The sequence below is a fragment of the Danio rerio genome, chromosome 11 (genome assembly GCF_049306965.1).
Source record: "Danio rerio strain Tuebingen ecotype United States chromosome 11, GRCz12tu, whole genome shotgun sequence".
NCBI lineage: Eukaryota > Metazoa > Chordata > Actinopteri > Cypriniformes > Danionidae > Danio > Danio rerio.
Genome location: NC_133186.1, coordinates 25,662,771 through 25,687,632, shown reverse-complemented (window position 1 = coordinate 25,687,632; position 24,862 = coordinate 25,662,771). Strand labels below are relative to the sequence as shown.

At 36.5% G+C, this 24,862-nt stretch overlaps 1 protein-coding gene and 1 long non-coding RNA gene across 7 annotated transcripts in view; one reads left to right on the top strand and one right to left on the bottom strand.

Annotated features, from left to right (window-relative positions):
* pik3c2b (phosphatidylinositol-4-phosphate 3-kinase, catalytic subunit type 2 beta) overlaps positions 1-24,862 on the top strand; it is an 84,749-nt gene that overhangs the window by 24,471 nt on the left and 35,416 nt on the right. For all 6 annotated transcript variants that reach the window (XR_012387163.1, XR_012387161.1, XR_012387162.1 and 3 more), the window contains exons 6-14: positions 2,842-2,953; positions 3,789-3,868; positions 3,959-4,022; positions 5,081-5,227; positions 5,557-5,590; positions 9,988-10,183; positions 18,192-18,314; positions 18,737-18,904; positions 21,976-22,087. Coding sequence is in view for 3 of the 6 variants with exons in the window: in XM_073916727.1 (XP_073772828.1) it covers positions 2,842-2,953; positions 3,789-3,868; positions 3,959-4,022; positions 5,081-5,227; positions 5,557-5,590; positions 9,988-10,183; positions 18,192-18,314; positions 18,737-18,904; positions 21,976-22,087 (1,036 nt within the window). In the remaining 3 variants the exon portion in view is untranslated. The remainder of the gene's footprint in view (positions 1-2,841; positions 2,954-3,788; positions 3,869-3,958; positions 4,023-5,080; positions 5,228-5,556; positions 5,591-9,987; positions 10,184-18,191; positions 18,315-18,736; positions 18,905-21,975; positions 22,088-24,862) is intronic.
* LOC141376607 (uncharacterized) lies at positions 20,455-23,106 on the bottom strand. The gene is made up of 2 exons (XR_012387165.1): positions 20,855-23,106; positions 20,455-20,800 (listed from the first exon to the last, which is right to left on the bottom strand). It is a non-coding gene; the product is annotated as an uncharacterized lncRNA (long non-coding RNA).

The following is a 24,862-nucleotide window of genomic DNA, read 5'->3' as shown; positions in this document are numbered from 1 at the left end:
TTAGCCAAGATGATTATGTTTAGACATCTGTTAGACATCTTTTAAAAACAAAAAATGCTTGCCTGGAAAAAACATATCCAATGTTTATATGCAATAAGCTGGTAAGAGGTACCATCCAAGTGCACTGACTAGAGTAAAAAAAAGATTTCAATAAATAAATAAAGAGAAAAAGGTATATAAATAAATAATATTACTTAAAGAAGGGAAGTCACATTAATATCAGGCTTGATTTTGTTTTTAAACATTCTATTTCTTCCACAAAATAATTCCAAAACCATGTGTTTGCAATTAAAATTTAAAAAATAAAGTTGCACGTGATACTTCTGTGGTATTTCTGTGAGGGTAGTTTGCTTTAGAATTTACATAATTTAGTCTTGACCTTGCATAAAAAGGGCAATTAGCAATCTTAAGATGAAGCTTGCTATGAAACTTGTACTCACTCCAAGCTTTTTAAAGGCTTAATCTACTTTCGCTTTCAGCCTTCTTGTAGAAAAATGATTAGCCTGATCATCTTGTTTGGCTGTCGTTCATAATCCAGGCCTCTGCTTGTAAATACTCACTGTTGACAACAGTTGTAGAAATTTTTTGGATGTTTGCAAGGGGACTCACACAGGCTGTCAGATTTTGCCCATAATGCCTTATGACCAAAAACTGGCGACTACTGAAAAGCTAAAAAAAAAAAAAAAAAAGTTCCTACCCAACAGCATACCCGATTTCGTGTTCAAGCACATGTCCATTTGAGTTGTGTGCTGAAATGGGGTGTTTCCAAAGAAACTGGCTGAACTGGAGATCTGCGGTTTGTGGTCTCCTCGTCATATAACTGTGGCCCTTCAATTGTGGTCACACATAAACAAGCTGTGCTAATGTCTGTGGACTGTTTTAACCACATTGGGTTTTCACATGGCAAGACCACCGTAGCAAGACCAACTTAAACGTGCAAGACCACTCATACGTGTGCTCTTCCTGTTTTTCATGTTTAAAGGCCACTTGACATTTTTGACAACACATTCTGTTATTTTATTTCTCTTAAAGGGCAAAACAGACACAGCTAAGACTTTTTTTTTATCTCTGCGAGTCAAAAACCGCAGGTGTGATTCTGTTAAAGTGTGTGTTGGTTGTTTTTGCTGTGTGTGCAGCTGTGTGATAGGAAGTGTGTCTTTTCCTGATAACTGTATGCTTGTGCAGGGCTGTGAAAAGAAGGGATGTTGTGTGTATGACTTTTAAAGTAGATATATAAGCATCAGTTTCAAAACAACAATGAGCTTTAGTCGTTGAGGGGCTTTTTGGGTGCTGAGACGATAAAACAATAAGCCACAATGCCAACGGTGCAGCGGAAACATGCTTTAGCGCAGTATTTCAGTTTTTGTGCATCTGTAACACAGTGTTGGTTGTTGTTATTTTCTGGCCTGTTCACTCCATTGTTCTTACTTTTAGGCTCCCAAAAGGCTATTGTTTTATAAATGGACAGCCAGATTCTAAAAAGCTTTACAGTTTAAAAAACAATGTAATGTTGAACGTTTTTAATTTCATGTTTGGTTCTTTAAATACACACAAGCTGCAGTTCTGAAGTCTTGGGTTGGTAGGATTTTCATTTACATAAAAAGTACTTTTTTTCCCTTTTTTATCAAAAATAGAAATCATTTGATATAATAAACTGCTCCACAGTGTTCCTCATTCGTGGAACTCAGCTGATAAAATGTCTTATTTTTATGAATTTTAAAAACAGTTGTGCTGTTTGATATGTGGAAATGTGTTGTGTTTTTCTTGAACTTTAAAACAACAACATAGAATTAGATTTTCTTTAACATGATCAATCAGTTTTAATGAATTGAAAGGTGCAGTAGGCAACTTTGAAACCCAGTGGTTGAACTTGGGATTGCATCCTAAATCAAAACAAACGCAAGCGCAGGTTGTCAGATTGAGGACAGGAGCGAGTGGTTCAGACTGTGTTCTAAATAAAAGCAACGACACGTAGTAGAAGGAATATTTTCCATATCAAAAGGAGTTTTTGTACTAACCAACACCTCGAATTCAGATATTTGCAACGGGTTCTATTTCTCACAGGTGAACAACAGACAACTATGACAATGATCACCTCAAGTAAACCTTGTGTGCTTTATTCAGTGTTAAATGCTAACAATGAGTTTGAATGCCATTTTACATGACATTTATTGTCATATACTGAAAGTAGCAGCAGAGAGTTTCAGATCTTGAGATCTTGAAAATAAAATAAACCATTTAAAACTAAACTTTAGAATATGAGTGATTCAGTATTTACTTTTAATAATGTTAAAGAGGTTTAATATAAATTAATTAGATCATAAACCTTACCATTTTGTCGTGTTCTGTCTGGTACAAACAATCAAATTGCTTATCGCTGCATATCTCATCACGAAGCGTGTTGTTAGGTAAAGTGGTTACAATGTAACCTGCTCAACTAATGTCGCATTTCGGTCACGAGCGCATGCTTTTAGAGCCTTTCTGAATGACCGAATAATGAAATACGAAGTTTTCCACCAATATAATTAGAAAACCTGGCGTTGGGCAGGTTAAAATGACCAAAACAAACACAGCATTCCGGCACGGAAAACACATTTTCAAAGCAGAATATCTGACTTCAGAATTGTTTTTCAGATACAAGTATGTTCACTTGGCTTGTTTCTTTAAAAGTCTGCAAACATATTATGGTATTTTTATGCTTTAGAAGAGTCAAAATCTTACATACAGCACCTTTATTGTTTATGGGGTGAATTAGCCAAAGCTATGAAAAGTAGTTTGTCTCAGTATGTGTGTGTGTTTATTATAAATATATAATGTGTAATATAAATCTTTTCTGTGAAGTACTCAGACTCTGGCGAGCTTTGAGTACATCCAGCAGTGTCTGAAGTTCGACTGGGACATTCGCCTCATTCTCACCAAAAGGAGTTCTGTCAACATGGAGCTTGCCCGAACGGTAGGGCCAACACTGACACTAGATAGATTAGCCACCCAAAAACATGCTTTTCTTTTGTGGAACCTGCAGGAAACAGCTGTAGGAAACCTTATGTAGACATCTTAAAATCAACAAGCTTGTACTTAATTTTGGAAGTTCTCTACAAAACCTTGAGTTGCAGGCTTGAATTATGCTTATGAAATATGGGGCTACTTTTTGACCAATGTTAGATTCAGGGCATATACTTCTCCCATATAGCAAATGGGATAGAGATTTATACCCATTCTTATGGGAAAGTAGCCAAGAAAAAATCATCAGTGTGCAATGTGCAACCATGCTGAATGCTAAACATTTTTAGAAATGCAGTGTAGAGGTGCACTTCTCCATGCAGTTCCTGAAATGCCAGACCGTTCATATTGCGTCTGACACATCCACTGTACCATCATTTAGAGTACAATACATGTAATATGTTTGGTATGCGACCTTACACCGAGATCTTGTGCTTAAGGTGTTTTCCCAGAAACATACTACACCCATTTCCTTATTTTGGATTTGGTTCTGTAGAAGCATTTCCATTGAATCGTAGGCTCTGTTTACACCTGGAAGTATTAGCATGCATTTTCGTCAATCCATCAATCAGAAGTGGACATTGGCGACCCCTATGGACGTGATTAAAAGCGGACAAGCTCAAAATGTTTACACTCTGTTCACACTTCTACTAAGCATTGTTCGCTTGATTGACGATTAATAAAACACATCTTAACACCAGGTGTTAACAGGGCCATAGTGTAAATGCTAATAATGTTTGAGTTTTAAATGTTTGATTTATTGAAGCGATTTTGTTGTTGCTCGACAGACTGAGGATGACGATACTCCATCCACCATGAACCACAGTATTCTACTGCAAGAGAGGCCAATCAAACAGACTGTGACCAAGTGAGTGAAATGGAGGAGGTTTTGGGCTGTTGTGGTTTTAGCGTTCATACTTTCTGATGAAAAAATCTTTTTTTTGTGTGTGTGTAACAGGGAGGCACTGACACTTCTCCTAGACACTTTTCACAACGAGGCAGAGTCTTTTCTTTTATCAGAGGTGAGCTTGCTTTATTTGATGATCTGAACATAGTTTGATCATTTGTTAAAGTGAAAGTGTGCATGAAATATGGAAAAAAATATAACAAAGTATATAAAAATATATCAATGTAGTGGGATTTTTGTATTTTCATTATTTTATTTTTATGATTAATTCTGTCCATCCTCCTAGCCTCTGACAATAGGATAAATAATAATAATAATAATAATAATATTAATTCCTTACATTTATATAGCGGTTTTTTTCTTGACACTCAAAGTGCTTTACACATCGGGGGGAGTTTCCTCATCCACCCCCAGTGTGCAGCATCCACCTGTACGGCGTGATGGCAGCCATATTGCGCCAGACTGCACACCAGCTGATTGTTGGAGAGGAGTGAAGAAGCCAATTATGATATGGGGATAATTAGGAGGGAATGATGGACAGGATGCCGAGGTTAAACCCCTACTCTTTTCGAAGGACATCCTGGAATTTTTAATGACCACAGATAGTCAGGACCTCTGTTTAACATCTGATCCTAAAGACTGTGCTCACTGAGCAGTATAGAATCCCCTTCACTATACTGGGGCATTAGGACCTACACAGACCGCAGGTTGAGCACCCCCTACGGGTCTCGCTAACACCACTTTCGGCAGCAACCTAGCTTTTCCATGTGGTCTCCCATCCATTTACTGCCCTACTTAGCTGGAACCATCAAGTAACCATCTGAGTTAATTTTTTTTGTTAAATGTTTATATTTTGAAGAATGTTGAAAGGCAGTAGCCACAGTATGAAAAACAATACTATGGAAATCAATGGAGTTTCAACATTCTTCAAAAAATCATTTTTTATGTCAAACAGAAGAAGAAAAATATTAGGAATTAATTGCAAGTAAATGACAGAATAGACTCATACTCAACTTTATTATCCAATTTAACGAAACTATCAGTTTAAAATTTCAATTATGTTTATCGAAATTGTATTATAACTTTAAACACAATTTTTTTAAATGTTTTCATCCTTCTTTGTTTCAATATTATCTCGTTAATGGCTTTTTTTTTTGTTGTTGTCACTTGTAGGTGGAGTTGCCATTGCACGTGGAGCGTTTAGTGCAGTCTGTGAAGGCCTTGTGTACTTCACTAGCAGCTGTTGAAACACCTGACATCACTGCTGCCCTCAACCAGCTGCCAGCATGTCCCTGTAGACTACAGCCTAAAGTGCAGAAGGTAGTGCGCGTTTTAAGTCACTAACACAGCACGGGGAAATGTAGAAATCTGATAAGAATTGATGCACACTGCTGTTATTGATGGCCACTTTCTTTTGAGTGCAGCTGCAAACCTGCAAAGTTTGCTGCAGGTTTTAACTTCCTCAAATGATTAGTGCGTGATTTTGCTCAAACCACTAACCTTTAAAGTTGCTAGAAATATTCCACCCATGCATGCTTTTTTTTTTTTTTAGCTATTATGAGTTTCACTTTTACTACACAACAGTTTGTTTGTCTCATTTTCTGGTATGCAATACTAATGTTATTGTATGTTTCCGTTTGCCTTTAAAGGATGTCAGTGTCTTGGCCAAGAAAGAAAACAGAGGTATGAAGATTCACTCTGGTTATAATGCTTTCACATACAACCAATGCTATTAGCAGTACTTATGATATTTGAAAATAGTAAAGCCATCAAAAAATTTACTGAAATGGAAGCATGAGATTAAGGTGATCACCAAAAATACTGAATAACTAATAAACACACAAACCAAATGAGTATGGAGTATGAGTGTTTCTACCAGGGAATAAAATCTAAAACAATCTTAATGTAATTGTGACTTTTTAATTTTGATTATATTCATAAATTTTAAGTTGATATCCTTGTATAAAGAAAATGGTGAGCTATAATTTGAGATCTAAACAATATAAATATAAGATATAAATTATGAGATCTAAACAAATGTAAAAAAGCAGAACTGAGAGATGGAAACTTAAAGAGCCCATATTATGGGTTTTTGAAAATTCCCCTCCATGTAGTGTGTAACACAGCTCTAAGTGAAGCGAAGTATCCAGCTAAGGCTTAAATCTGTAAGAATACAGTGTTTAAAACGGTTGATTCATCTATAAAAGAGTCGACTCATAGTGCTTCAAACGAGTCGCCTTGATACCGACTCATTAGGTGTTTCGCCATGACGTACGAACGAAACCAAGTTATTCACGTGCACGCGCAAACCCGGGAGATTTCAAACCTGAGGCCCCGCCCTCTGACGCAGAAACCCAGACACACACCCACAAACACACGCACACCCACAAACACACGCACACAAACATGCCGGTCGATTGAAGTCACACTGCAGATGGATATATTGAGTCTCTACCCAAAGATGAAACCTCAGCATTATAACCAAGCAGTTGGAAACTTCTAGAAGCTACAGGCTACAAAGAATACTTCATCTGAGTTTGTTAAAGGAAGGATCAGTACAGAGTAACTGATGGACGTCAGGATGGGTTTCTTCCATTTCTCAAGTGTAAGTACGTGCGGTTAAAGTTGTTGCCTCATTTACTCTTGCTTGCAAATGTATTTAGTTGTGATTTGTTACTTGTAACCGCGTGTACTGTATCAGGTTAACTGGATATTTTATCTTATCGCGTGCAAAGTCACGTTAAAAACGCGACGCGTGCTGTTTGTTTATGGAGCTCCGTGCTAGAGTTCTGCTCCCGCGATTTATTCGGAAATTTATTCCCGCGCCGCAGAAATCTGGCGCGGGGACAGCCGGAAATAAATTTCCGAATAAATTGCGGGAGCGGTCGGTAACGGGTTTAATTTGGGACGGGAGCGGGCTGTCTAGCAATATCACGGATATTGCTATGCGAATTAGAAAGAGAGAGAATGCGTGGTGCTTGTGTGTGTGTTAGTGCGCACGTGCGCGTATGAGAGAGAGAGAGAGAGAGAGAGAGAGAGAGAGAGAGAGAGAGAGAGAGAGAGAGAGAGAGAGCGCGAACGAACGAACGACAGCTTGGCTGTCTGGACTGTATACTGGGTGATTTTTGGTTGTGTTCTCCGCTCTAGCGGGACCGGGCGCGGCGGGCAGAAAACGGAGCGGGTTCTCAGGCTAAAACCTGGCGGGTGCGGGCGGAAGCGGGAGCGTTGTCATCCGGAGGTGTGTGTGTGTTTTTGTGTGTGTGTGGTATGGCCAGTACACGACTGTCTCCTTCGTTCGGTTATCCGTGGCACTATCCACTCGCCATAGTGTGGCAGCTAAAATCCACGTCTATACTATCGAGCGTGTATGAACTTTGATTACTTTTTAAATTGCTGATTAGCTATTGGCCATTTCCCTCTCTGACTGAAGGCAGTCGACCAATCGCGACAGACTGTCATCGGTCCAATCAGCGCAGATTAGCTCCGCGCTAAGGAGGGGTTTGGGAACAAATGAATCACTGGACGATTCATACAGGAGTCGCTGGGATAATTAGGTAAAAATAAATGCAGATTATAAGACCATGAAAGTGTTTTTTGACCTTGCATGCATATTAGACTGTTGTTGGAGACCCTTACAACCAGGATATGACCCTATTTCATGTATAATATGGGCTCTTTAAGATAGTTTCCAATTCTGAAATTACATTTGTTCTTTTTTGCTTTTCTTTTTTCGATTCATTTTTTTTGTAAATTTTTTTACAATTGCATGTTTATAAATGTTAAAAATGTGATTTATAAAGTTCCAAAATTAAGTCAGAATTTTGAAATCAATTTTCTTTTAAGTTTTTTAAATCAATTTTACATATATATATGTAATATAGTAGTTATATGTTTGTTTGGTTAAAATAATATAAATAATGTTGTGCTTTATCATTTATACAACTACTTTACAGTTGCTTTTTATAATAAAATATAGCTTTAATTAAATTAGTTTAATCCTAGTCAAATTCATATTTAATTTAGCAGACATTTTCATCCAAAGTGACTTACAAATGAGCAATCACACAAGTAGCAGTAGTGGGAGGCAAGCCTTGACATGAGGCCGATTGTCCCACCAGTGACGATATACAGCCATAATTCTCTGCGTTTTTACTACAGTTCGACAGCATAATCGTGCATATAAAAAAGAAAATCAAACTAGTAGAGTCTCAAAAGCTATTTTGTAAGAGGAACTACTTTCTTCAGCCATTAATTCACATCTGCAGCTGATGCAGCAGAAACCAATGCTACTTCACAAATGTCACTTTAGAGCTAGTATTTGAATGATTCTCTTGCGTAATGTCTAAAGTGATGACAAAAGAGGTGATTTTGCTGACATTCTTAGATTATAAGGCTGAACGGCATGAAATGCCATCAGTCTACAGAGACTTCCCAGTATTTCTGTTGCAGTCGGGAGATCACTATATTTATCCCACCAAAAAAAGCCAAAGCAGCAACAACACTACAAGATTATTGTTATGTTTGCCGTAATAAAAAACACTAAACACATGTGGGCATTTTTCTTTTTACTGAACTAGTTTGCAGTAACAAAAACTGAAAAAGAGTTGTACAAAGAGTGGCCAACACAAAATACACACGTTCCTAAAATGCGAGTTCCATCTCACACTCAAAACACTAATGTGCAATTATACAATATAAATAACGCACTACAACATACAAAAGAGAGAGATCGACTCAGTCAATAACCTCTTTAATAGTAGTTAAAAATTACGCTGTTTTTCTCTTCTAAGGGCTTATGCGGCCTCTGTCGCCATCTATTGGATAAACAACGTTAACCATCTTTGCTCCATGACAGGCTAAAATGACCACCAACGTGCTGTCTCTCAGATATTATAAATATTTAAAAATAGGCACTATCCTTGTAAATAAACTGCATAGTTGCAATCTAAACAACTCGACTAAAAAGCCTCAAAAGTTCATTATATTGTCAACAGCTTCAATATTTGTCAAACTGTAGAGGGTCCTCTGCTTATTGCTGTATGTGGACGGAGTAATACACAAGGGTGAAGGGGCGACACGAGTGCTGTTATTTGCAGATTATCGCATGACTATCCGCCAATCAGATTCAAGAACCAGACAGAACTGTATAAATAACGATAAACAATCTTCAAATCACCATAACAGCATCAATATGTAGATTTTGTTGAAAACCAGATAGATCAGTGGTTACAAACTCCACAGCCCTGCATAGTTACGCTCCAACCACTTTCAATTCACACCTGTTTAAATACTCTAGTAGTCTTAAACTGTGGTCACTCTGGAGTTTGAGCATGCGAAATTCTGTCGTATGCCACTGCGAAAAGGGGCGGGATTAAACCAGATCATTGTACATTTAAAAAAAAGCAAGCGATTGGTCCATGTTTTAAATTTCTGTCCAGAGAGGTCATGCTTTGATCCTGGATTGGTCTCGTGCAGTCAAGTGATGTGATTTCACAGGTCAGAGTTCACCAAGCTTGTACTTTGCAAAAACAAAACTGTGCAGAGCTGCTGCCCTCTAGGAATTAAGTTTGAGACCTATGAGATAGATAAATAATAAATAGGGAGTACTATTGTTTGGAGGATTGAGTGTTAACAAAATGGATGCATCTTTAGCTTAGTGTTAAGCAAGTCCATTTTTATCTTAATACACATTTATGTAATCACAGATCTAAGATCAGTTCAAACTTGACTGGCCTCTTCCTGTTGAGGACATATGCAAGTGTGTGGTGTTTGTTGGAGGATTGTGTTTATGTTGCATCCTGCAGCGAGGAAGCCTGTGATCTCAGATATGAGTAAACAGGAAGGATGAGGCCCATGTGTGAGGCAGGAGGAAATATTAATGTCCCCCTTTTTAACTGTAACATTAAAAAGTGACATCCTACTAGGGCCAAATCCAGCTTTCAATGAGCAAAAAAACACAAGATTTGAGAAGTTTAGTAAACGGTTAATTAGAGTAAAGCATCTCAAAAAGTAGTGTAGATATTGATGATTTTCAATATCAGAATTTGTGCGCAACTTATTGTTTTTCTCTATATTTATAGTGGCAATTGTCGAGAAGTTGACTGCAGCCATTTTGGATCTTGTGGAGCTGTACTGTAGTACCTTCAACGCTAATTTCCAGACCATGCCACACAGCAGCAGATCCACAGCCCCAATTCAGGAAGCTGGCATGGTCACTAATGTGCTTTCCTTCAGTGTTTACGCCGCTCATCGGGTCCCCATCACGTGGGCTGCCAGGTATTACAATGTTTCTTGGTTTCGCCTCATCAGATTTTGGGGAGATTTTAAATCTTATTTAACAAGGGTGCTTTATATTGATTAAAAGTTACAGCAGAGTCATAATGATACAAAAATCCTTTTGATTTTATTAGTTTATGACAAAATGTGTCAACTTTGTTCCTTTTGGTCTCCACATTAATAGATAAATTGGATTTATTGAAAACAAACTGTTTCAGATAACTTTTGTGAAAAATCGGCACTGAATAATCATGGTAAAATTCTATCATAGTCTCTTTTTTTGTATATGGGAAAACATTTAAGCAGGGTAGTAATGTACCGTCATTTGACTTTGCATATAAGTCACAGTTCCCATGAAATGCCAAGCAAAACAACTGTTTTCAGTATTGTTTGCAAGTAATTACAGTGCTCAGCATAACGGAGTACATTCATTGATTTGAAAATGAATATTTTGATCCATTTCTCAGTATGAATATAGGCAATGTATTTTGGTGCATTTAAACCAAACAGATTTATTAAACAGATGTATTTATTAAATTAACATTTTAGTCACCAAACATATTTAGAAATTGATAGATAATTCAATTAAATTTAAGCAAAATATTGCAAAAAATTACAACCTACAAAATTTAAACTACATTTGTCAATTTTCTTGCCTTTTGATTTTTTTTCCTCTTTTTAAAATTTGTATTTAATATTATTCTATAACATACATTTGGGTGTGCTAGTGGACCGGTATCGTAAGTTATTTTGTTGGATATGCTCCAGATTTGGCTTCAGTACTGACTTATCTAATGTATATGCACATATACAATATTGTATAGCTTCCTATTAAAAATTTGAACTTAAAAGATAGATTTGTGGGGGCTGTACTTGTATATGCTAACCACTGTATATTACAGTTATTAGTGCTAAATGTTTTACAATTTATTTTAATATTTCGCAGTACTACAGTTTGTGTTTTTGATCCAATAAATGCAGCGTCGAGTAAGTATAAGCACTTGTGAAGATGGCAAACATTGAATATGAAGGGAGCTTGGGCTGTCATTTTGAATGAGATCAGATTTGCAGCAGTGCACATTCTCATGTTTGTTTTGCAGACACAAACCTATTAAGAATCAGGACTGACAGGTTTTTCTGTCAAGACTTTATGGTATCGTCTTACATGCTGTTTGCTTCATTTCTGCAAACAAAAAACTGAAAGTAGGAAAATATTTAAAAGCAAATAACATTCGAGAAGCATCTTTTCGGCAAAACATTGATTAATAAAAAAATTATAATTATGGTCCTGGATCTTGGCCTAGTTTTAATATCAGATTCAGTAGCGTTTAAAACATGTAGTAGTAGGATTTGGACTAATTTTTGTTCAAAATTACACCACACCAATTTGTTCTTCGATTTTTAGCTTGTAAATTTGTGTCTTTTTTTTAAATCCACTTTTTTTTCCAATGTATTTTTATCATTTATTATTTGAGTTTTTCCTTTTTATTGTTGAACACAAAAGAAGATATTTTGAATGTGATATTTTGGTATTTGGAAATTTGTAGCCATTGATTTCTGTAGTATTTTTTGATTTGTCTTTTGGATAAGACGTTAAACCAAGGTTTTCACTCTCTGTGGCCATTAAAAGTCCCATGGCACTTCTTGTAAAGAGTAGCGATGTGACCCCCGTCTCCTGGCCAAATCTCCTCCATTGGCCCTTAACCATCATGGCCTAGCACTCATCCCTATCCACCGAATTGGCTCTGTCACTGTCTCTCCACTCCACCAATAGCTGGTGTGTGGCAAGCGCACTGCCACTGTTGTCCTGTGGCTGCCGTCACATCATCCAAGTGGATGCTGCACACTGGTGGTGGTGTGGAGAGACCTAACTCATGATTATGACCATACACGATAAATGCGCTCTATAAATACACATTACATTTTTGGGGAATAAGGATGTCAATGAATACCTTTTTTCAAATGATCTTTAACAGAAAAACAAAGCTCCTAAATGTTTGGGAAGTAAGCCGTAAAAAAAAGAAAAGTGTTGCTTTTTTTCTCTCTTTAAATCATGAGGTCAACAGAAATTAGACCACAGGAAAAGTTGAATATTATGGAAATGATGGTTTGAGAGATGCAGCTGTACACCATCTGTCCACATTGCTGATCCCCTTCAGTAATCCAGCAGGATTATTTGGCATTGCGTTGCACAGAGAGACCTCTCGAGATCCACATTCCCTCATTTCTCACTCCTCTCCGTCCCAACCCAGAATTGCCGGCGTGGAGAGACAGATGCTGGCCAGCCCTAAATGTCAGCACACCTCGCCCAGTCGTTCAGTGATCAACTCATTCGGGCTCTTTCCCTCCCCCGCTCAGCATAGGAATGGTCTCTCCCTCCATTGACCTGCTCTTTGTTTCCCTCTGAAACTGATGCTGAGTGTGGAGCGAGTCTTTACAATGGGGTGTGTATGGGAACTCGGCATCACCTTTGACCTCTAGAGGCCAGGCGGAGGGCAGGCCAGGCACCTGTGCAGTGGTGACGGGACGGCTGGCGCTCTCTTGCGTCCCATCTGCTTTGGGCAATTAGAGTCAATCAGAAGGGGCTGATCTAAAAGTTCTGTTCTGCTGTAGGACTTTAGACTGTAGGCAGGGATCTTTTAATTGCGAAGTTTCATGTTTTTGTGCTCGCTGTTTGCTTCATTTCTGCAAACAAAATATTGAAGTAGCAAAATATTCAAAAGCAAATCACATTTGAGAAAACTCTTTCAGCAAAACAAGGATTTATCAGGAAAAATAATTACCATCTTGGCCTAGTTTTAACTTTGCAGGGTCTCCGCAAGGTCTTAATAGTTGATAAATCAATTATGAGAAAATGAAGGCCCTTAAAAGCTATTAAAGAGCCTTAATAACGTTTTTAAGAGTTCTTAAATTTTGTTCAGGTGTTGTCCAAAGTGTTTGACTCCAAAAAAGCATAAATATATTTATTTTCCTCGTAATATTAACAACAGCATGCTCGAGCCATGAGGTTGGTTCTGGCCAGGGCGGGTTCACCCAAGCTCCTCCGTCTGGGTAATGTCATGTGACGTAATATGACGCTCTCCACATGTAGCGAAACCATATAGCGAAATGCATGGCAACATGGAAAAATGTAGGTTTGCATACTTCTGGTTGGAGAAAGACGAGTTTAAACAGTGGCTGAAGCCTGTCACCGAAAACAACAGTGAAATTAATTCTTTCAAGTTTTGTTTCTTCCGAGCTCATCTGAGTTCTGTTGCATGGTTGTGCTCCATTGATTTATTTAACTACAACTGTTTATTAAGTTAAAGGTTTGATGCTGATTAGAACTTGAAGTGGCGATAAGGTCTTAAAACATTCTGAGAAGGTCTTTCAAAAGTCTTAAAAAGATTTTGAAATTACCTTTAGGATTCCCGCATATACCTTGTTTAAAATTAGGTAGCATTTTGGAATCGCTGCTCTTAAATATTGGCCTGATTTTGAATGAGTTTCACGTTTTTGTCATTGAATGCATGTTTCTATTCTGGAGGGCATGAAAACAGGCTCTTCAAGCACTAGAGCTTTGTTGATACTCACCTCCTATAGTAAAACTGTGGTTAGAACCGGCCAATTTGTTTAAGTCTAATTTGGCCTACAAACACCACAGACATGCAAACATGATACACTGTAAATGTGAAGTTAAATTAAGTTAGCTTAAGTTCATATTTATGTTACATTAAAAGAGCACTCCACCTTGAAAAGATTCCTAGAGTTAAACTGTTAACTCAAACAAGTTTTTTAATCTATTTAGCCAATTTCTTGTTTTGGTGGGGTCACATTTTTTCTCAGTTTAACCCAAAGTGACTTGTTAAAGGAGGAAAAAAAGGTTTTCGCGCTAATTAACAATTTTGAAGTAGTCTAAGTGCAGAGTGTATGTGTGAGCCCAATGCAGGAGTGCTTTAAAGCAATGCAGTTTAACACTAGCATATTGCTTTATTCTTATCAATGACACACATTCAGTATTAATCCACACAGTGACAAAAGCTGAACTATTTTGAAACGTGACCAGTGCATGTGTGTAGTAACAGCTGACGGTGGCCTTAGCAATGACAAACAGCAGTGGATCGCGAGCTCAAAAACGCATTTAAATCCGTTAACAAAGCGGCACGCGTTGCGTTTTTAACGTGGTTTTAGACGCGATATAAGAATATAAAAATTTAACCTGATACAATACAAGCGGTTACAAGTAACAAAACACTTACAACACAATTAAATGCATAATTTGCAAGCTAGAAAAACGAGATGGTAACCATAAAGTAACTGATCCATGAACTGTGTACTGTAAAGTTCCTGTCAAGCACTGACAAAGTCCCTTACATCAATAGTCCTACCAAATGGCTGACGAATCCCCCACTACAAGCATATAGGTTGCTAAAGCGCTCGTCAGAAAAATGATGGGAACACGGCACAAGTCTGGACTATGATGCTGAGGTATTTTTGCAAAAATAAACTTCAACCACTGACTCTTCACAGCCTCATCTTTGGGTAGGGAAAATAACACTAACTTTCCCTCACATCTCAGAGCCCAGTGTCTATGCGACTTGATTCATCTGCTACAGTGTTTGTCTTCCTGTACAGTTTTCCTTCTACAGTGTTTGTGGGTGGGGCCGGGGTTTTAAGTTTTTCCCTGGTCTTTGCGCACAACAAATGGGCGGGGTTTGAGTTCCATATCAACTTCACGCTGGCATGGCTAAAGACTCGTTACAATGCTCGAACCACTCTGAAATGACTCTTTTATAGATGAATCAATAGTTTTAAACATGGCACACTTTCAGATTTAAGCCTTAGCTGGATACTTTACTTCACTTCACGTGCATTGAGTTTGATTTATAAAATTCACAAATGGTTTAATTTTTAATAGCCGAATTTCCTGGAAAATAACTAGCAACAATATAAGGGTGTACTTGCACTATGCTATCTGAACCATGCCCAGGCCCGTTTCCCAGATCGTTTGAGAAGTGTGAGTGCTCTGAATCAGGCTCAGGCGCGGTTCATTTGGCTGGCCCTGGCCCGGTTGGAAGAGGTGTGCCAGAGCGTGGTTCACTTGGGGTCAGCGAAACTGAAGACGCAAGGTGAATTTTAAGGGATGGTTTCATATGGATTTATTAATCATTCTTACTGTTCAATGAATGCAAACTATCATAGATTATTCAAGACACAAACTTTATGATTGTTTTATGAGCGTCAAAAGTGGCTGATCTGTTTGGCTAAATCTTTGACTGTGTGTCACAGCATCCCAAACAACTAAAACGATATAACTAAAGAAATTTCCGCTGTGCTGAGCGAGAGCGTTTCATTACTGAACAGCGCATCATCGATGAGGTAAGCGTGCTTAGGCGTGAATGCAATGTGAGTGCGGGCCATCGGGGACGGGATGGGGACAAGCATGCTTCGGCCCGGTTCAAGGCAACTGTACATAGTATGAGTACACTCTAGGTGTCACCAGGCCAAAATTGCATTACAGAAAAATAAAATATATTAAGTTACATCTGGTATGTTGAACTAATGTAAATAAAATGAAAAATGAAAAAAAGAAAAAAAACCTTTACAAACATTGTAACCATGTATTTAGTTTTAGTCAATCCACAACAAATACTTTAACGAATCTTACAAACTCGTCTCCTTATTTGACACTAAATCAAAGGGATTGTGTGCTTTGTGCATATTTTGCTAAATGTTAATTATAATATGATGTGGTGTTTCAGAAGTCAGCTTTCAGATGATAAAAATCATTATTCTGTAGGATATACTAATGAAAATATAACAATAAGATCATAAAATTGTAAAAAAAATATTAATAATAAAAGAGAGAAGCTTTAAGGGCTCCCTGTGGTTTTCCTGCCATTTATCTAATAGTAATTTTAAGGAAACAATAACCATGGTGCTTTTACTCTGGAGTGTTTTTCAGAATCCTCTGATCAGTATTAGGATTAGCAGCATTAGTATTGCACTCACGTGTTTTTTCTTCCCTCTCTGGTATTTCATTTAGCTTGGGAATGTTTTTACTTCTATTTAAATCAGTCTCGGGAGAGTTCATTTTCCTTTTAAGAGTCTCTATAAGTGCTTAAATTGAAGCTGAATGATGTGGGAGAACATCGTATAATGTTGGGATTAGGAGAGACGAGCTGGGGAAAAAAGGTGGCGGAGTTTCTGCAATCATTAACCAAGCTCACGAACACTATATATAAAAGCATGTCTGCATTAGTAAAGACTCAAGTTTTCTAAAGCTTTAGGAAGACTTTTTTTCACTTTTGATTTCAAAACAATGTTTGTTAAAAGTGACTTGCTTGTTTTTTTTGTTTTTTTTTTTGCCAAATTTATTTATTAATATTTTGTGCTGATACAATAGCATAGACTTACAAAAATAAGTAAAACACTGTTCTGCTTTTTCACAACTAAGAACAAATGACCATGAAAACAATATAGTTAATAAAAAACACATTAAATGTAAATAAATAAATAACAATAAACTAACAATAAAAGTTTTTTCCCCTTCTGCTTCAATATCAATAGTGTTAATATAATTCTGTAATTTTGTAAAAAGATTTCAAAGACCCTCCTAATGAAAACAAACAAAAAAAGTATTTTATCCATCTGTCATATAAAGGTGGAGATGTTTGTTGCCACTTATAGAGAATAAGCCTCCTAGCCACTAATGTGGTGAAAGCAACAACATTCTGTACTGTTAAAGGCAAATTTGGCCTAAACAGAATTCTGAATAGTGCTGTTAGAGAGTTTGGAATGGCTGATATGTTTGTTTCTTTAAAAGAATCAATCATTTTAGATCAAAAAACTGTCAAACTTGGACAAGACCAAAACGTGTGTGTGATTTGCTGCAGATTGTTGACATCTATTACAAGTATTACTTCTATTTGGGTATATTTTGGGTAAATTAGCACTAGTGTAGTGTGCTCTGTGAAAAATCTTGCATTCCATTTAAACTGTATCGAGCACATGTTGAAGAACTATGTACAAAATAGAGTATATAATCCCATTCTATTTCACTGATCCCTAACTCTTATTACCAAAGATTCTTAGGTAATTCAGAGGAGTTAGAATTAAAATAATTTATTGACAGATAGATGATGGAGACTAAAAGGACCATTAAAAAAAAATGTTATCATGGTGAATAGTTTGTTTTATAATATTTAATTGTATTTTTTATCAGTTTATTTGATTTTATTGTAATATTTTAGATTTTATTATATATATTTTATCCTGTTTATTCATTTCTTTGGAATCTGCTAATTGGTATTACTATAAACAAATCATAGCTATATACAAAATAGTTTTTGCTATGGGGATAGTTTTGTCAGCTGTGACATGGTTTTCTCATGGTCAAACATTTTTTATGCCTCTCTTAATCATGCATAGTCTTCCGAGAAATCAGTGCTTTTAAGATTATTTAAATATTAAAAGATTCAGTCCCCCCAAAATGAAAAGACTTCTCATTTATTCAGTATTCAAATTACTTTATTCTCTGAAACATTGATGGAAGTTTTTTGTGGTCACTAACTTGAATGTAGTTCTTGAATGTAAATGGAACTACACCAAAATCACGAGCACAGCGTCCTAAATGCACTCATGACTTGTAAAATTCGAAGTCTTCTGAAGTCTTATTGTTGATATAAATGGGGAACAGACTTCTTTTTAAAGTTTTCACAAAACAAATTATGACATTGCAGTCTTCACCAGATTTATTCAGAGAAACGGCAACATCTGGTTTGTGAATGAATTGTTCTTTAGAGTCAGATCTATATATTTTTTGATGATTCAGAAGATCAAGTACTTTAAACCAGGCTGAATGAATAATTCACACGTCTGACTGATCTGTTTTCCAAAATCAGCTCAATTTGTTCATTACGGTTAGCAGTTTTCCATTGATCAGTGTCTTGGCTTCTGTTAGATCTAACATTTTGCTGATCTCACCCTCTTTTTCTGCTCTCTCTCTTGAACAAAAACACACCTACAGCTATGAAAATTTCTTCCTGTCCTGTTCTCTCACCCATGGCGGCGTGGAGCTTTGTGCCCCTCAACACACCAGTAAACAGTCGGTCAGCAAATATCTCTTCCACCTGGTGGTGTGGGACCAGAGGTGAGCCTGATGCCAATTTACATGCTTCACAGTACAATGAATACATCTACTTTGCATTGTCGAAAAAATAAAAATGGCCTAATGTTTGAGCTTGTAAGTTTACTTCAGATGTCAACTTCGAGAATAGCTCGCCCAACTCCACTTCCTGTGGCTGTTTTTGCACTTCTTACTGTAGAGTTTAGGTATTGTTCTGGGATATTTTAGTGCGCAATTGTCATTTATTTCCTTTTTCCTGTTGAACATATATTTAGGTTCATGTATGTAGGTGTGTATATGCATTATTATAGCTCCAAGTGTAGGTGTCAAAAAAGGTGGTATTTGTGTTCTTAATTCTAAATTTACCTGTTGTGGAGGCCATTTTGCTATTTGGAAAGTCTGATTCTGACTGCTATTATTTTAATCTCTTTTTTTTTCCACAACAGAGTTTGCTTCCCTGTTCAGATCAACCAGTTGCCGAGGGAGTCACAGCTGACAGTTACGTTGTATGCCACCCCTTTACCACCCCCTGGAGGAGCGGAGGAGAAGAGCAAGCAGAAACGCAGCATTGAATCTTTGGGTTGGGTCACCATGCCTTTATTCAACTTTAGACAGTAAGCATCTGCTTTTATTTAAATATTTTAGCTCTCAGATTTTTCTGTGTAAATTAATGATGTCATTACAGGTGCATTAAGTAGTATTTGAATAATGATTTTAACCAAAGTGTCAGACCGAGCCCCAAAACACACTTGCAGCCAATCAGCTGCTAGAGGCGGGTCTATTAATAGTCTCAAAAGGTGCGTTCAACATGAACCACGGCTGCAGCCGGTGATCAAGATAAGTCGAGCGCAGGCAGGGGCGGAGTTCAGGGCTTAAAGTTGCAGCAGTTATAATGACTAATCACAGGGCGTCATCATTTATTTTATTATTTTTTTATTTATAACAACAAAAGATGTACTGTGTATATATAAAAAAGAATACAGTCTCTACAAACTATAGTTCATTTTAAACAACAAGGGAATTCTGAATTAAATATGTATTAAATAAATATTATATTTATTTACATTTATAGATATAATACTTTTCAATATACATTAGTGTAAAACCTAAAAGAAGGTGTTTTTATTGGGTCTTAAACAATGATTAAGTTTATTTTGGATAATTAAAGCATTTTCAAAAAAGCACTTTAATTCAAAAAGATTGAACAAAAGGACAGTTCTAAAATAAGTGAGCTACACTTTAAGTAGAAGAAAGAGCAGGTACATCAATTCAACTTTTAAAGTTTGTGCATAAACGGCTTGATAGGAATTTATTTTTATAATCATATTTAATAAAATAGTTCTTTAATTGGTTGAAACCTTTAAGGGCGTCATGATCAATGATGATAATTATTTTATTACTATTACTATTAAGACTTATTTGAGTTAATAGTTAGGTTATTCACTAAAATGTATAATTAAAATGAATTCAGTAAATGGCTGTATAAAGAGTCTAAAATAAACCTATGCATCAATCTATCATTTATAAACAAATTATTTAACAAAAATGATACTTGTAGTCTTTTAATAAGCATGATATAAATAAGACAGAGATGGCTATAAAAAGTTAATTGTTTGTTTTAAAATTTGTGAGATGGAATTTGTCCAATATGGTTGTTGCCATGAGCTGAACTCAGCCAATCGTTTATTATCGGTGTCATCATCGCAGGTCCTGCAGTCGCTCTTCAGATGCTGCACTGACTAAGTCTGCTGTCTGATCTCGGAGCGCTGTCGCGATGCTTTGATGCCACATGTGACAGTCATGTGGTGTCTGCATAGCCGGATAAGTTCTAACCAGCATGCACTGCTTTAAGACAGATTTCGATTGGTCTGCGCAGCACTGCATGAAGTTGAACGCACCTAAAAATACCAAAAACAGGCGCGGTCTTGTTGTGGTGTGGGTTGTGCTTGTTTTGAAGTTTTCAAATAGCTGAAAATGAACTGTTTAATGCATCTTTAATGATAATTGCATGAATTCAATCATACTGGAGGGCATGAAAACAGGCTCTTTAAGCACTAGAGCTTTGTTGATACTCACCTCCTATAGTAAACCAGTTGTGGTGATTAGAACAGGCTGACTTCTGCAAGTCTGATGCGGCCTACTAACACCACACACATGCAAACAGTTTTTTATTTATTTATTTATTATTTATTTATTTGCCCAGAGCAAATGCGTGAGGGCAGGTCTGTGCCTGATCAGAATTGCGCAACTGGATTATGCAGAACACTCACATAAAAAAAACAAACAAACAGGAAAGAGCGGATGAAGGGGATGATGCCGTCTACCACTTTAGAAGCGTTTACAGACAAATTAATATCAAAGAAAAACAGCACGATGGTAATATGGGAATATTTTGGTTTCAAAGTCACAGACACCAAACAAAAACAGGTGATTTGTAAGAGCTGTCGCAGAAATGTTGACACATGAAGTGGAAATAGAACAACCATCACCTAAAAAAACACCACAGGCGGCTATATGAGGAGGGTCTTGCAAAAAAATTAATCTGATAGTATTGCCAATGACACTCAATCTTGTAAATGTTGGGAGTAAGTTAATATCTTTTCAGTTTCTTTTTTTAACGAACCTTCGCTGCAGTAAGAAGCTATGATACAGATTATTGAGCTGAATCTTGACTTTAAAATTAAATCGCAGTATCTGTCAAAAAAAAAAATCACAATTAGATAGTTTCCTTAAATCGCACAGCCCTTCTCTTGACTGTCAAACACCTTTTAAAATGCTTTTTCGGATGCGAAAAATGGAAAATAATTAACCCGGTTTTAATTTGTTTGACAGATGTAAGTTAAGAAGGCAGCGTGTTTATACGACTGACACAACGTGAGGTGTAATTTATTTTTTAACGTGCGAAAATTATGGACTAAAATTTTGAATTTGGTGTGCAATACCAATTCAAATTATTCAAACGATTCAGTTTTGTTTCCAAGAAGGTGAAAGGCAGATGTTTATATATCAAACATTTTTTGTTTTGTCTTATGTTGGAGCTGAATAACATAAAATACATGTATATACATAAAGTACACATTTAAGATTCCAAAATCGTAATTCATATGAACCTACTTTCTATTTCACTTTTTAGAAATCTCTTCCTTTTAGAAGCATCAGAGTTTATTACAATGACAGAAATATCTCTTATTTTGGTTAAAGGCAACATGGGGATGAATTAATAATCATAGAATTTCTGCTTTATGGTATCTATCACTTTTAAAAATAACTCATTTAAAAGAAGGAAGTTAACTGATCATTAAAACGAACTCACGTCAGAGTCAGAGTCCAAATAATTAACTATACATCTTAGTAACATGCCATACTTATATTTTTTTTCTACTTCAGAAAGTGGTAACTGCCGTAATATTTACCTTACAGCCAGGCTTACGTTGTGTAAAGATGTTCTTTAATTCTTAGGAAGGTTGACTTGTTTGCTTTAGGATCTGTTTGCTGGATTAATATTGTATTACTTGGGAAAAAATATTTATCTTTGCTTCCAAGATAAGTTCAGAAATGAACTCAGCAGGTCAAGTACGTATGTATTTATACTCCATCTTTGTCCACATCCTGTTGTTGCTTGTTTCTATGCATCCATAAAAGGATGTTAGGTGTTTTCTGACCTCGTTTTTTCCTCTTCCTTTAGTGTTCTGACCTGTGGGAGGAAGCTGCTGGGTCTCTGGCCTTCAACTCCAGGCAGTGGAAATGCTCGCTCCAGTACACCAAACTTCAGCCAGCCTGACAGCGTCATCCTACAGGTTCGGCTTTTTGCTTTTGTGTAATCATAGAGTAAAATGTTTCCTGCTTGTCCTACTTTATAATCTATGACAGTCAACACTGACTCGCCTACAGTTTCAGTAAACTCGCATTTACTCTTCACTCATTTTCTTTCACTCATCTCCTCTTGTATTTTGGTTGATCTGGGTCTGTATTCACAAAACATTTTACCTTACTACTAAGAGTTTTCTTAAATGCAGTAAATGATTTAAGATTTATTTTCTCTTAAAAAAAGCTCTTCACAAAGCTGCTGAGACTAACTTTCAGTAAGCAGTAGAGAGCAGTCTTAAGCTAAGGGTAAGGGCAGGGTTGTCCTATGGATTATGTCAGCATGTTTGCTAACAATGGGCATAAAGATTGGCTGATGGGGAAGGGGATTCTGTCAGATTTATTAATGGAAATTTTGTAGAGCAGGAAATTCGAATAAAGATTATAAAATCCAGGCTAAGGAAAGGGTTACATTCGTATGCCTCATTCAGATTAGCAGCACCTCTGCCTGTCGCTCTGGGTGGTGATCTGCTGCAAACACAGGTCTGTGTAGGTATATACGACACGAATACAACCGCCCTCTGAGAGAGGATCACGTGAGCTCAACTGGTGCTCCTATAGGCTGTCGCTCAAGAAAGTCACTCTTCATTAGCATATATTTGAAGGATTCTCAACTTTGTTGTGTCACTGGACACCCCACCTGATCACCAATGGTTGCCTTGTAGACTGAGGTTGCTGAAAGTTGCTCGCTCTCCATTGAAATAAACAGTCGCTTGTCGCTTTGTCTATGCGAGTCGCTTGTTGTGTAAATGAGACTTAAATGCGTGCCCTTTGCTTTTAGAGATTTAGATATAATTTTTTTTTACTTATAAGTTAATAATTAGACAAATAAATTTCTTTAATATTTGAAAATGTTTTGAAAATATAATAAAAATGGCTTAATGTGTATTTCTAAAATGTATATTTGCATAAATATATATATTTTGGCTGTTTGTGAAATCTTAAACTGTTTAAAAAAAAAAAAAAAAAAAAGAGTATTTGTCTTCCATGATTAAGGTAAAAACTTTTTAAACTCTCATTGTGTTAATTTTCAAGCCATCTTCATCTTCTATACTCCTTGCATTTTTCAAATTTAGGAGCTAGTTTTAGTGCTAAAACCATAGAATGTAAAAGAAATGGATGTAGTATCCGTGACAACACCCATAGGTTTCTGAAGAGCACAAATGAAGCTACGAGTCATCATCGATCCCACCAGGGGTTACCAAAAAAGGGCAAAGAGGCGGAGCATCAGAGGAGCTACAGATGCCTGCTAGCATTTTGCTTAGACAGGCTTTTCTTTGGGAGAAACTCTTCATATTACCTGCAACTTGTTTGTGTTTCGACCACATGGACTTGGTTGTATACTATATCAATAAAGTGTTTAGACTTTTAAAAACGCTGTTGTAATGCAGGAAAACGTAAATTACTTCCATAACCTTTAAATATAGTCTGTGTTAGTAAATGCAAGGCTATTTCTGAAATCCAGGCATAACACTGTATGACAGCATTTCTGATGACTGTTTTATAGCCTACAGCTAATCAATCTGTCAGATTCTGGAGTGCTTTCAAGTTCTAAAGAAAATTATATATCATAAATTATCTTAAACAAATACATTTATAGAGCTGGTATACAAGTATATAATTTGACTCACCTTGGAAATGGAGGCAATTTGAATGGTTTGTGAGCAAAAGAAAGTGCACACGGCATGCCATATTGTCTGATAACTATAGGAAATAATTCCAAAAGGTAATTTACTTGTGTATTGTGTATGCTAAATTTAGTATTACAATCAGTTAACATCTGGAGTTCTTGGAGCCAACCCCCAAAGGCCAGTCAATGAATTGCAGTTTCAGTTACTTTTGTATTGGCTTCACTAGGTAGAGCGGGATGTTGCCGCTTGGCTAAAACACTTTGTGAAATAGAGCAAAAATGTAGGAGTTGTAAATTGAAGACTGATGCCCATTATTTTTTTTCTCATAAATCAGCAAGGAGATTCTTTTAGATCTTTCTTTGAGATTAATGTTTTGTTAATAACAGACTGTGTGTTTTATTTAATGTCACTTTCTTTTTTTTCTAACATTATTTATTTAAAAAGTCACTAATCGTTACCTTTAAGGACAAGTGCACTGGGAAATGTTAAAATGTGAAAGTTTATAAAAAGGAAGAATATATTTTTGAGTGCATGTCTGGATAGATTATATTTGAAGGAGTCTAATGAAAGGTATGTTCAGCGTTTGGCTCATAAATTGGGTGGTAATAGGGTCGGGCCAGCGTGCTAGTGGAAATATAAGGAAGGAACTGTCCTGCTTCTCGCAAAATGTTCTAAAAGTAGGTCAGATAGCTCTGCAGAGAGAGAGAGAGAAAGAGAGAAAGATGGATGCAGAAGTATTACTTTTACATTCATATAAACAGCCCAGAGCAAAATGCAATGCTCAGGAAATGCACAAAACTAGATGTTTTATTTAGATGTTTTGTAGCAAAACTACTTGAAAAGTAATTGAGTTCAGTGTACACTTATAAACAGTATTTTAAACTATTCATTTAAATGCACAGATTGATTGTCCTCTAATATCTGCATTTTTTTGTCTGTCTGAACGTTATGAGCAGTAAAGTGTCTTTGGTAAATATTCTTCTTTAAAAGCAGTCATTAGTGTCATACAGTTATTCAGATGTCTGGCTTGTATGCAAATTTTTTAACAACTCGTATCAATGATGAAAACGGTTGTGG